Genomic DNA, 12,921 nt, shown 5'->3' with positions numbered 1-12,921 from the left:
GGCCAGGGTGCACCACAGCGACAGCAGGGTCACATGCAGAACCAAGCGGGATGTCATCTTCACGGCGAAACCTGCAACATCATTAAAAATGTAGAAGGATTAGAAACGACGGCATTTTGAACAAGAAGACGCCATGCTTCAGCGAACACCCTCTAAGCCAGGGGTCCTCAAACAACAGGCCGTGGGCCGGATACGGCTCACCAGCGTCGAAAATCCAGCCCGCGGAAAGTCCGACTTGAGTCCTACTATATCCAGTCGGAACTTCTCTACCTCGCGCACTGGCTCAGGTTCCTTCCGCTCCAGTGAGGCAACGTTCTACGTCCCAAAAGCTACCTTATGTAGCCCAGGATCAGACCGCCAAGTGCCCTGCCTTCGGCTGCCGTCCAGCTCACAAAATTGTTGTGTCGTTCGCGAACGATTCGTTCGAACAAACGAATCTTTTGAGTGAACGTACTGAACCGAATCACTTCATGAACTGATTCGTTCCTTTCTCAGTTCAGTTGAGCTCCGCCACGACCATGCCGGTATGAGTGGAACTGGCGCATTATGTGACTCACTGAACCCTCAACGCAGTCAGCTACTCATCATGGGGGCGGAGGGAGGGACTGAGCGAACGATTCGTTCACCACGGATTAACGACTTGAATCACTCGGTGAACAAAAACGCTCTCGCTCTCAGGACTCGCGAACATACCGACACAGAGAACGGACTGTGTCGCGGAGGAGGACGTCACATTGAGGATCTTGTTCAGTCACTGTGCGCGTCGTTCATTGGGTGCTGAGGGCTTGTGTCGTTCGCGAATTGACACACAAGGAGATCTGCCGCTGGGGAAGCTGTTACTGACTGACTCATGATTCGCTGACCTGCACACATTTTTTTTTTGAACGAATCAATTTAAGGAACTGATTCTAGTGATTCAGTACAGTCAAAAGAACTGCCGATCCCATCACTAGCTCACAACGCACCCGACCTTTATGGCGCCTCCGACCTTTATGGCGCCTCCTATGAGTGGTGAGCCCATTGGAAGGATGACCCACGTTGCCTCTTCGGGCTGTGTCCGGCCGGGCCCCAACTCCGGGCCTGGCTTCAGAGCTGGGCCCCCGTGAACCGCGTCCCGGCGAGGGAAATCTGGGTCCATTTTGCTGTATATCCATAGATGTCTTCGAGCTGCTCTTTGTCTGATGCCTCACCTGGGACTTTTTTGTCTTGGGAGACCCTACCAGGGGGCATGAAAGCCCCCGGACAACATAGCTCCTAGGATCATTGGGACACGCAAACTCCTCTACCACGGTAAGGTGGCAGCTCAGAGAGGAGTGAAAGTCCCAACTTCCATCCATCCATCCATTTTTTACCGCTTATTCCCTTTCGGGGTCGCGGGGGGCGCTGGCGCCTATCTCAAATGTAATTACAATTTAGTACTTTTTTTTTGTTGAAAGTTCCAACTTAAAAAAAAATTAAACTATTATTATTATTTTTATTTTTTCAATTATTTTTAAAAATCTGTCCTTTCTAATCTATTTTCTACACTTATTACTCTCGGTGTCTTCTTGCTGCTCAGGCAAATCATATTGTCTAAAAATGCAGTTTCCCATTGATAACGTGTGGTCTCGCGAGAAATCCATATATATCTCAATGTATATATATACATATATATATATATATATATATATACACATACATATATATATATATATATACATACATACATACATACATGCATACATGCATACATACATATATATATATATATATATATATATACATACATACATATATATGTATCATCTGGTACAATCCGCCATTCAGCAAAGACGTCTCAACCAACATCGGCCGCAAGTTCCTCACTCTGATCGACAAACACTTCCCCAAAGGCAACACCCTAAGAAAAATATTCAACAAGAACAACATTAAATTGAGCTACAGCTGTATGAATAACATGCAACAAATCATTTCAAACCACAACAAAGCAATTGCAAAAGGACTGCCTACCCCCAGACTAAACGACTCTGAAACCAATAATGAATGTAACTGTCGCAAGAAACCTGATTGCCCTCTCAACGGAAGGTGCTTACAGACATCAGTCGTTTACCAAGCAAAGGTAACACACAAGGACATTAACACATCCGTCACGTACGTAGGATTAACCGAAGGAGCGTTCAAAACAAGATGGAATAATCACAACGCCTCCTTTAGAAACCGGACTTTGCGGAATTCTACAGAACTCAGCAAACACATTTGGAACCTCAAAGACAATAATGTTGAATATTCAATAACATGGCAAATTCTTGCATCCAGCACACCTTACAACAGTGGTAATAAAAGATGCAACCTATGCTTAAAAGAGAAACTGTTTATTATACATCATCCAGATCTCTCATCCCTCAACAAGCGCAGTGAAATCATTTCAACATGCCGCCACAGACGGAAACACCTCCTAGGTAACACATGAGCCAATCACCACACCCTACGCCTGCCTGTACCCACCCACTCTGTGCTCTATATAAACCATTGTATGTGAATGCTTCCATTAAAATCTCCTGATGATTGAGGGAACCCCTCATGAAACAGTTCTGTAGAGATGAAGTAGTCTTGTGATTTTTTCCCACACCTACATATATATGTATATATATATCCATATATATATATACATATATATAGTTACTTTATATGCAGCCGGCTTTCGGCTCTCGCACACATTTCTTTTAGCCTCAAGTCAAAAAGTTTAGATAGGGGCCACATGATCATGGCGACCGTTCACTTGAGTAGCCGATCATCAACATACTTAACAACTTATTCTACTTTGACATACTGATGTACTTTACTATTTAGCGCAATTAACCTACCTTTTAGTGCAAAGTCTCAAAGTCCCTAAATGTCTCTGGCTATCACTAAGTTACAAACAGTTTCTGGTATTAAGAAAGTCATACCTGCCACAAATTATATTTACTTGAAAATCCTCCTACCAGCCCCGCTCTAAACGCCCTACAAAAATATCATGTGGACCATAGAATTTCCGCAGACGTGGGTTCTGTTATTTATTACCCTTCAGTTATAGAAAGCTTTATGCCAAGCGCCTCAGGTCAAAACTCACTCGAAAATCTTTCTCGATGCGCACTTTGGAGTTTTTAGTTCTTGTTCTTGAGCCTCACTGATCAAGAAGGAACAACATTTAACAAGTCACACCTGTCACCTCACAAGTCTGATTAACTTGAATGTTTCTAAATTTTCAAGACTGCGATCCTTTTTGTTTAGTCTAGAAGAGGTTACACAAATGGATGTGCTCAGTCTATCCAGCAACTCTAACTCATTTTAATTTTCTCCTAACAGTCCAGCTGTATTAGTTCCTTTAAATATATATATATATATACACACACACACACCCACACACACACACACACACACACACACACACACACACACACACATCCATCAATCCAATCATCCATATATATGTATATGTATATATATATATATATATATATATTTATATTTATATATATATATATATATATATATATATATATATATATATATATATATATATATATATACATACATATACATATAGTACAGTCCAAATGTTTGGACACACAAAACACAACACAACTGATGGTCCCAACCCCTTTGATAAAGCAAGAAATTCCACTAATCAACCCTGTGAAATTAAAACCATTTCAGGTGACAATCTCTTGAGGCTCATCGTGAGAATGCCAAGAGTGTGCAAAGCAATAATCAGAGCAAAGGGTGGCTATTTTGAAGGAACTAGAATATAAAACATGTTTTCAGCTATTTCACCTTTTTTTGTTAAGTACATAACTCCACATGTGTTCATTTATAGTTTTGATGCCTTCAGTGACAATATACAAAGTAAATAGCCATGAAAATAAAGAAAACGCATTGAATGAGAAGGTGTGGCCTGTACTGTATATATATATATGTATGTTTGTATACATATGCATATATACATATGTATATATACATATGTATACATATATACATACACATATGTATATTCATATATATATATATATATATACACACACACACAGTATGTATATACAGTATACTGTATGTATACATACATATGTACGTAGAGCAGGGAAACCTGTGAAACAGGCTTGTAGGTATGAACTAGCCTGTGTTTTTTCCTGACCTAACGTTTTATACACACACACACACATATATATATATATATATATATATATATATATATATATATATATACACATATACATATATACATATGTATATACATATGTATATATATATATATTTTTTTTTTTTTTTGTCTTATCGGCACAATGTCCCCTTGACTTTTTTTTTCCAAAAACACACACACAAAAAATTTGTTCAGAATTTTTTCAATTATAGTCTGGAGCGCCACGCACTAAGGTTGTGATGGGGTATTCATATGGATATTAAAATCCCCCATTATAATTATATTATCTGCGTGCATCACTAGATCAGCGACAAAGATTACTAGATCACAATTTTTTCATTGAGAGAAAAATGCTGTAAATTTTACCATGAAATCTATTTACATTGCACAATATGACGGATAACTTGCTTTGAAATCATAATTACTACTATTTATTTCTATTTAAAAAATGGTTTGAATGTTCGATAATATATATAACATGACTTTTGAGCGTAACAATTTGAGCGTATCACGGCTAGTCTTCACCATACCGAAGCAGCACGAGTCCAACAACGCCAACCGAGAATAGTAAAATAATGTCCAATCGGATGACATTTATCCATGAAAATATGGAAAAGGTGTTGATGGTGTGTTTGACTGAGAAGCAATTCAAGGAGTCCCCACTCCACATAGACTTAGACTTAGACAAACTTTATTGATCCACAAGGGAAATTGTTCCAGACAGTAGCTCATTTGCAATGGATGGAAAGTGTAAGGATGGAACGGATTATGCAGGTATAAAGTGGACTAAACATCTACCATAGTAGCAATATAAAGTATAACATATTTGTAATATTTACATATTATATATATATAGTATATAATATACAGTGATATTTTATATCATTATATAATATTATATTTGTATATAATATCTACAACATATAACAAATCCCAATTACCTTACAGTATATGTAACAGCTGCAGCAAAGTAGATCCAGCAGAAAATATACATACTGGAAGTCTATGTACTTCTAGTACATTATTATTACGTTACTTCATAAAACACCTGTAGATGTTAGTAGTATATTCTATTGTTTTGGTTCCTTACAGTATTTGTTATTTAAAAGTTAGTTTTTCTTTATAAAAGGCACCATACATGTTAAAATGATGCTGTCGTAGAAATAAAGCGATCCCAGAGAGAACAATTGTGTGCTAAAAGATAGCGAGAGGAATGCAAAGCCTTGTCACAGAAGGACATAACAGCCTGGAAGAGTGAAATGCTGACATTGTAACAGAACAACACTTCTGCCAGCGTGTCCTTGGGCTTGTCTTCCAGGGCCAGGAATGAACCTTCATGGAAATATCATATTTCAAATCAGCTCCAAACATTTTTAGTGACGTCTTGGTGGGTCCTCAACCTAAAATAAAAACTTAACTACAAGTTTGCACCTTGATTCAGGTCCCCCCCTTTCCATCTCCCTTCTTGCAACAGCAGATCTATTTTAGCAAGGCAGCACACCATTACTTATTTGGGGTGGAGACAGTGCTGCAGGCCTTATAATTTGGAGAGCAGGGAGAAGCCACCCTTCCAGCCACACCAAAGCCAGCAGGAAGTCCAGCTTGTGCGCAGAGGCGTGGGACACCAGTGGCTGTGGACTCTATATTTACACCACGGGCACCAGCTGCTGTGGGCTGCTGCACACATACAAATATGTTGACTTTTTTCTAAAAAGAGTAGTATTAACTAAATAAACTATCTTTTTCAAACTTCGCTTGAAAGTACAGGAGAAAATGAACTTAAAAAAGCTAAAATAAAAGTTTTATTGACACGGTGCCGTGTACATGTGTGGTCACGTTCCTATAATCACACACGTCATCACATTGACTACATTTTGCAGTCAAAGACATACAGTGACTGGAGTTGTGCAATTAATAAACAATATATTAACATATATTTGGGCCAAATCAAAGGACCTTTCAGTTATTTAATGGGTCATACTATACACCAGGGGTCGGCAACCCAAAATGTTGAAAGAGCCATATTGGACCAAAAATACAAAAACAAAACTGTCTGGAGCCGCAAAAAATTAAAAGCCATATTACATACAGACAATGTGTAATGAGATATACATTGAATTAATAGGACTTAAAGGAAACTAAATGAGCTCAAATATACTTACAAACATTCTTGCCAACCCTCCCGGATTTTCCGGGAGACTCCCAAAATTCAGCGCCTCTCCCGAAAACCTCCCGGGACAAATTTTCTCCCGAAAATCTCCCGAAATTCAGGCGGAGCTGGAGGCCACGCCCCCTCCAACTCCATGCGGACCTGAGTGACGTGTATAAAGAGCGTGTCTGCCCAATGACGTTATAACTGTAGAATGATCGAGGGCGAGTTCTTGGTTTCTTATGTGGGTTTATTGTTAGGCAGTTTCATTAACGTCCTCCCAGCGCGGTAAAACAACACACAACAACAGCAGTCCATTTTCGTCTATCATAAAGCAGTTTGTCTGCCTAAACAGCAATGTTGTGACACTCTTAAACAGGACAATACTGCCATCTACAGTACATGCGTATGGTTAGAAAAACAAGGATGGACAATTAAACCCTTAACTCAACAATGAGTAGATGACTGTTATGTGTGTAAATGTGTAAATAAATGAACACTGAAATTCAAGTATTTCTTATATATATACACACATATATATATATAATAAAATAAATATATATATATATGTATATATACATATAGCTATCTAGGGGAAATATACTCCTCCCCTCTTAACCACGCCCCCACCCACGCCCCAACCCCCACCTACCGAAATCGGAGGTCTCAAGGTTGGCAAGTATGCCTACAAATGAGGCATAATGATGCAATATGTACATACAGCTAACCTAAATAGCTTGTTAGCATCCACTAGCTTGCAGTCATGCAGTGACCAAATATGTCTGATTAGCACTCCACACAAGTCAATAACATCAACAAAATTAACCTTTGTGCATTCGTGCACAACGTTAAAAGTTTGGTGGACAAAATGAGACAGAAAAAGAAGTGGCATAAATCACGTCTTAGAAAGTCGTAAAAAGTTATACATGTAAACAAACTACGGTGAGTTCAAAGACCGCCAAAATTAGTAGGACAAAACGGTGCTCGCCAAATACTCAAATCAGTGAAGCATGTTTAATACAAACAGTGTGCTTTATGACAATTAGGGAGCTTTGTGTCATGTTTGTCCTCCTACAGAAACCATATTAAAACAAAACATATGTTTTTCCCTCTCATCTTTTTCCATTTTTAATACATTTTGAAAAAGCTCCAGAGAGCCACTAGGGCGGCGCTAAATAGTCGCATGCGGCTCCAGAGCCGCGGGTTGCCGACCCCCGCTATACACACTAGATTCCTATTTCTTAAACGCTGTTCTTGGGCTCCATCCAGTGGTAATCCAAATATTCAAACACAGTGTTACTGTTCAAAGTATGCGTAATGTTACAGTGGGCAACAATATAAAATATAGTTGTTAAATAAAACCTCTACTTAGGCCAGGGTTGTCAAACGTAAGGCCTGCGGGCCGGATCAGGCCCGTGAACAGGTTTTATCCAGCCCGTGGGATAAGTTTGCTAAGTTTAAAAATGAGCAAACATTTTTGAATGAAAGAAGCTTCTGATCTAAATGTGTCCACTAAATGTCGCAAAAGCGACTCTTTGCATCTTCGTAGATGATGCTACATATGTAGAAAAAGAATAAACCACATGTTAGTGCACCCATCCATCCATCCATTTTCTACCGCTTATTCCCTTTCGGGGTCGCGGGGGGCGCTGGCGCCTATCTCAGCTACAATCGGGCGGAAGGCAGGGTACACCCTGGACAAGTCGCCACCTCATCGCAGGGCCAACACAGATAGACAACACTCACACTAACATTCACACACTAGGGCCAATTTTTAGTGTTGCCAATCAACCTATCCCCAGGTGCATGTCTTTGGAAGTGGGAGGAAGCCGGAGTACCCGGAGGGAACCCACGCAGTCATGGGGAGGACATGCAAACTCCACACAGAAAGATCCCGAGCCTGGATTTGAACCCAGGACTGCAGGAACTTCGTATTGTGAGGCAGACGCACTAACCCCTCTGCCACCGTGAAGCCACCAGTCGAGGAAAATAAACTACATAATAAACATCCTGTAATTTGATTTTGAGATTGAGATTGAAAATTAACACCAATGAGTTGACTAATGAACATTATCACATAATTAATTCATCAAGTATAAATAACGACAAATAAAGAAAGAATACTACTAACCGCAACATGTACGTGTAAAAAAAACAACAACATTATGATTGTACAATTTCAGAACATGCTTGTTCTATTTTTAAACAAAGTAAACAATCTGAAGTTGTCTTATTTTTCAAGTTATCGTGCCGTGATTTTTACCAGTCCGGCCCACTTGGGAGTAGTTTTTCTCCCTGTGGCCCCCGATCTAAAATGAGTTTGACACCCCTGACTTAGGCCCACTACGCTACTATATTTTAACCTTGGTCCTCATGTTGGTACTTGGAGAGACAAGTGTGTTCTGAGGTGCTACTTGGTGAATAAAGTTTGAGAACCTCTGTATTAGATATTACAGCATGTCTTTGGGCAACTCGATCCAATTCCCATTCTTGGGGTGAACATTCGATTTAGAATCAATTCATCACGACTTGAACCGATTCTATTATTTGGTGTAATAATTACAATGAAACCTTTTCAAAGCAGGTTACAACTTCTCCTTTTGGTTGCTGACATATGTCATGTACTCGCAGCAAATAAGACTGGAGAAGGTTTTTTTTATGTGTTCTTATAAAATATAGATTTTTTCATAATAATAATTTGATTTAGAATCAGATAATTAGGAATCGCAATTCCTATGTCACAGGTGTCAAACTCAAAGCCCCGGAGCCAGACCTGATCCGCCACATCATTTTATATCGCCTGCAAAATGGTAATGATATACTTTAATAAATAATATTTTCTGACTAAATGTATTTGTTCTTCTCATTTTGATATAAAAAAGATACATGAACTGCAAATGTTATCATATATATATATATATATATATATATATATATATATATATATTTATTTTAAATATAAGTTAAAGTTAAAGTACCGATGATTGTCACACACACACTAGGTGTGGCAAAATTATTCCCTGCATTTGACCCATCCCCCTTGATTGCCCCCTGGGAGGTGAGTGAGCAGTGAGCAGCAGCAGTAGCCGCGCCCGGGAATCATTTTTGGTGATTCAACTCTCAATTCCAACCCTTGATGCTGAACAGGACTACTTGAATATCAGCATTACTTATGATTTCAAAGCAAGTAATCAAATTGTGCACAGTAAAAATCGACTTTACGGTAAAATTCTGGCATCTTAGCTGCCAATTTGTTTGTTTTTACAAAAAAACAACTTTGGTACAATTTGTTTTTACAGTAATACATTATAAAATCAAAAACTGTAGGTTTTACTGTAAAAAAAAAAAAAAGAGTGGTACTTTTTTAAAATTCCATTTCCAGTACTATGCCGTCAAAAACCACTGCAACTTTTACGATAAAATTCTGGCAATTGTTTTTTTTTTTTTTTACACTAAAATGTTTTTTTTTTTTTAAGCGAACGTAAAACAAAAACAAAAAATCAAATTATAAAATGCTTTGCCAATAATGCAATATCATGAGCAGGATCCTTACTTTTTAAAAAATTATATATTTAAAAGTGGCCCTCGGAGGGCAGACATAACTGTGATGCGGCACTCAAAAAAAAAAAGTTTGACACCCCTGTCCTATGTGAATCTTTTTTATTTTTTTATTTACATACTATACAAATAGATTTACATACCTTAAGTAGTCCGAAAGTGCAGTTCAGGGGTTATTTAGCTACATTTCAGCTAGTTATTTTTATAGATTACTTAATGACTTCATTACGAATGAGGTGTTTTAGATATAACTGACAACTATTTGCTTTGTCTCTTATAACACAAAATATAATGTTTTTTTTAACGAGCTTAGCATATTCTGATGTTCATCGAATTGGCTTTGTCGTCTTTAGTGTACAAAAGGTTTCATTTTTCCATATGTGATCCTCGGTTGAAAAAGTTTGGACACCCCTTCTTTAGAAGTTGCTGCTTGATGACAAAATATCGACAAATTTTCTAACTTATAACCTGTCATATCATATATCTTCTATAGAAATAGGTGGATTTTTTACTTGCTTTTTACTTACTTTATTTATTTATGTACTTATTTATTATTTATTTGCGGTGGTTTGTCAAAATAATATAATATTTTTTTATTTAACATTGCATCTTTTTAAAAATAAACAATAATTACGGTGAATGTTATATGCAAAAAAATAAAGACAAAAAAATGCTTTTATCTCTACATACTCTTGTGCATACGTTTGAGTTACATTAACTCATGGTAAGTGTACAGCGTGTCATACACATGAATTATGAGTTAATTCATAAGACATTTTTGACAATACTGCAAACGACTACTACCTGATAGTAAAAATAGTGGTATTTTTAGTTCAAGAAAGGTCACATGATAGGAAACAATGCACACAAGTGAAATAAAAGTCAAAGTAGAAAGTGTGTACTCACAAGTTATTCTTGTTTAATTGGAGAGCAGGACCTCAGGGAGTGGAGGACGAAGAGGGCAAAAAAGGCGAATAGAAGAGAGGAGGAGAGTTTCCCAGCATTCCTGTTATACTGAAGGATTTTTTGCAAAGTGATGTCCATCCCTCCGTGCTTTAGCTTCCCCTCCCTCTTTCTCTCCTTCTTCTCTACATGTTCCTACCTTCTACTTTTTCAGTTCGCAAACAAAATGTAGGAAAGACTTTAAACGGACAACCTCAAACACAATTTTTGCAGAAAGTGTGCACATAAAACCAACTAATCAATGAAAAACGCTTCAACTCACGTTTGACGACGTTGCATTTTTCCGGACGGGGTCCAAGTTTGGCGGTATTTCGGTCCATCGTGGGGCGAGTCTCAAATCTACAGTGCCTCTTTAATTACATGGCCTTGATTACAGCCTGTCTCTGCATGGCGTACAAGACCAGTGCGGGGAGAAAGCAGGCCTCTCATCGCAAAACACGTGTAGAGAGCCAACATGGACTAACTGTACTGAGTACAAAGCATCTATTTACAGTAAGAGTCATGTGGTATTAGCACGACATGTCAGGGAATAAAGTGGCAATTAGGTACAAGTCATCAACCTTTTCTGACCATGTATACAATTTGTATATTAAATTGATTCCTCGTTTTTTTTTTTTTCATTTTAATTTTCACAATCCAGATTAACACACTTTTCTTTCTCTTTTTGATGTACTCTAAATCATAAAGAAACACTAGCAATTTGCAGCTAACAATGCAGGTAACAGTGATTCCACGCATTCCGCCTATAAAGCGCTCTAAAAAACATCCATCAAGGTTTTATATAAACACTGTAAGTTTATATGTACTGTTGTAACAGGCAGATTCTTAATAACCTCCAACAAGGTTTTATATACACACTGTAAGTATATATGTACTATATATTGTACAGGCACATTCATGATAACCTGCTTTGTTTACAGGAGTTGATGATTATACAGACCACAAGAGGGCGTAGATAAGCTCAATGATGTATTTTATATATATATATATATATATATATATATATATATATATATATATATGTATATATATATATATATATATATATATATATAATATATATATATATATATATGTGTGGGAAAAAAAGCCCCCCAAACTACTTAATCTCTACAGAACTGTTTCATGAGGGGTTCCCTTAATCATCAGGAGATATACAGTGGGGCAAAAAGTATTTAGTCAGCCACCGATTGTGCAAGTTCTCCCACTTAAAATGCTGACAGAGGTCTGTAATTTCCATCATAGGTACACTTCAACTGTGAGAGACAGAATGTGGAAAAAAAAAATCCAGGAATTCACATTGTAGGAATTTTAAAGAATTTATTTGTAAATTATGGTGGAAAATAAGTATTTGGTCAACCATTCAAAGCTCTCACTGATGGAAGGAGGTTTTGGCTCAAAATCTCACGATACATGGCCCCATTCATTCTTTCCTTAACACGGATCAATCGTCCTGTCCCCTTAGCAGAAAAACAGCCCCAAATCATGATGTTTCCACCCCCATGCTTCACAGTAGGTGTGGTGTTCTTGGGATGCAACTCAGTATTCTTCTTCCTCCAAATACGACGAGTTGAGTTTATACCAAAATGGATACATGGATGATACAGCAGAGGATTGGAAGAATGACATGAGGTCAGATGAAACCAAAATAGAACTTTTTTGCTATAAACTCAACTCGTCGTGTTTGGAGGAAGAAGAATACTGAGTTGCATCCCAAGAACACCACACCTACTGTGACGCATGGGGTGGAAACATCATGCTTTGGGGCTGTTTTTCTGCTAAGGGGACAGGAGGATTGATCCGCGTTAAGGAAAGAATGAATGGGGCCATTTATTGTGATATTTTGAGCCAAAACCTCCTTCCATCAGTGAGAGCTTTGAATGGTTGACCAAATACTTATTTTCCACCATAATTTACAAATAAATTCTTTAAAATTCCTACAATGTGAATTCCTGGATTTTTTTTCTTTCACATTCTGTCCCTCACAGTTGAAGTGTACCTATGCTTTTTTGCCCCACTGTATATGTATATATATATATATATATATATATATATATATATATATATATATAGTATATATATATGTATATAT

At 37.7% G+C, this 12,921-nt stretch overlaps 1 protein-coding gene across 1 annotated transcript in view; it reads right to left on the bottom strand.

Moving 5' to 3' along the window:
* The window catches only part of tmem119a (transmembrane protein 119a), a 13,798-nt gene extending 1,455 nt beyond the window's left edge, over window positions 1-12,343 (bottom strand). Inside the window, exons 1-2 of the mRNA XM_061906555.1 lie at window positions 10,773-12,343; window positions 1-71 (exon numbers count right to left, since the gene is read on the bottom strand). The exon at window positions 1-71 is cut by the window's left edge and continues 1,455 nt beyond it. Coding sequence (XP_061762539.1) covers window positions 1-57 — 57 coding nt within the window. The 5' untranslated portion in view covers window positions 58-71; window positions 10,773-12,343. The remainder of the gene's footprint in view (window positions 72-10,772) is intronic.
* Between the last annotated feature and the right edge of the window lie 578 nt (window positions 12,344-12,921).

Source organism: Nerophis ophidion, linkage group LG07 (assembly GCF_033978795.1).
Source record: "Nerophis ophidion isolate RoL-2023_Sa linkage group LG07, RoL_Noph_v1.0, whole genome shotgun sequence".
In the NCBI taxonomy this organism is placed as follows: domain Eukaryota; kingdom Metazoa; phylum Chordata; class Actinopteri; order Syngnathiformes; family Syngnathidae; genus Nerophis; species Nerophis ophidion.
Note: the sequence above shows the minus strand (reverse complement) of the source record. Positions and strands in the feature narration are given on the sequence as shown.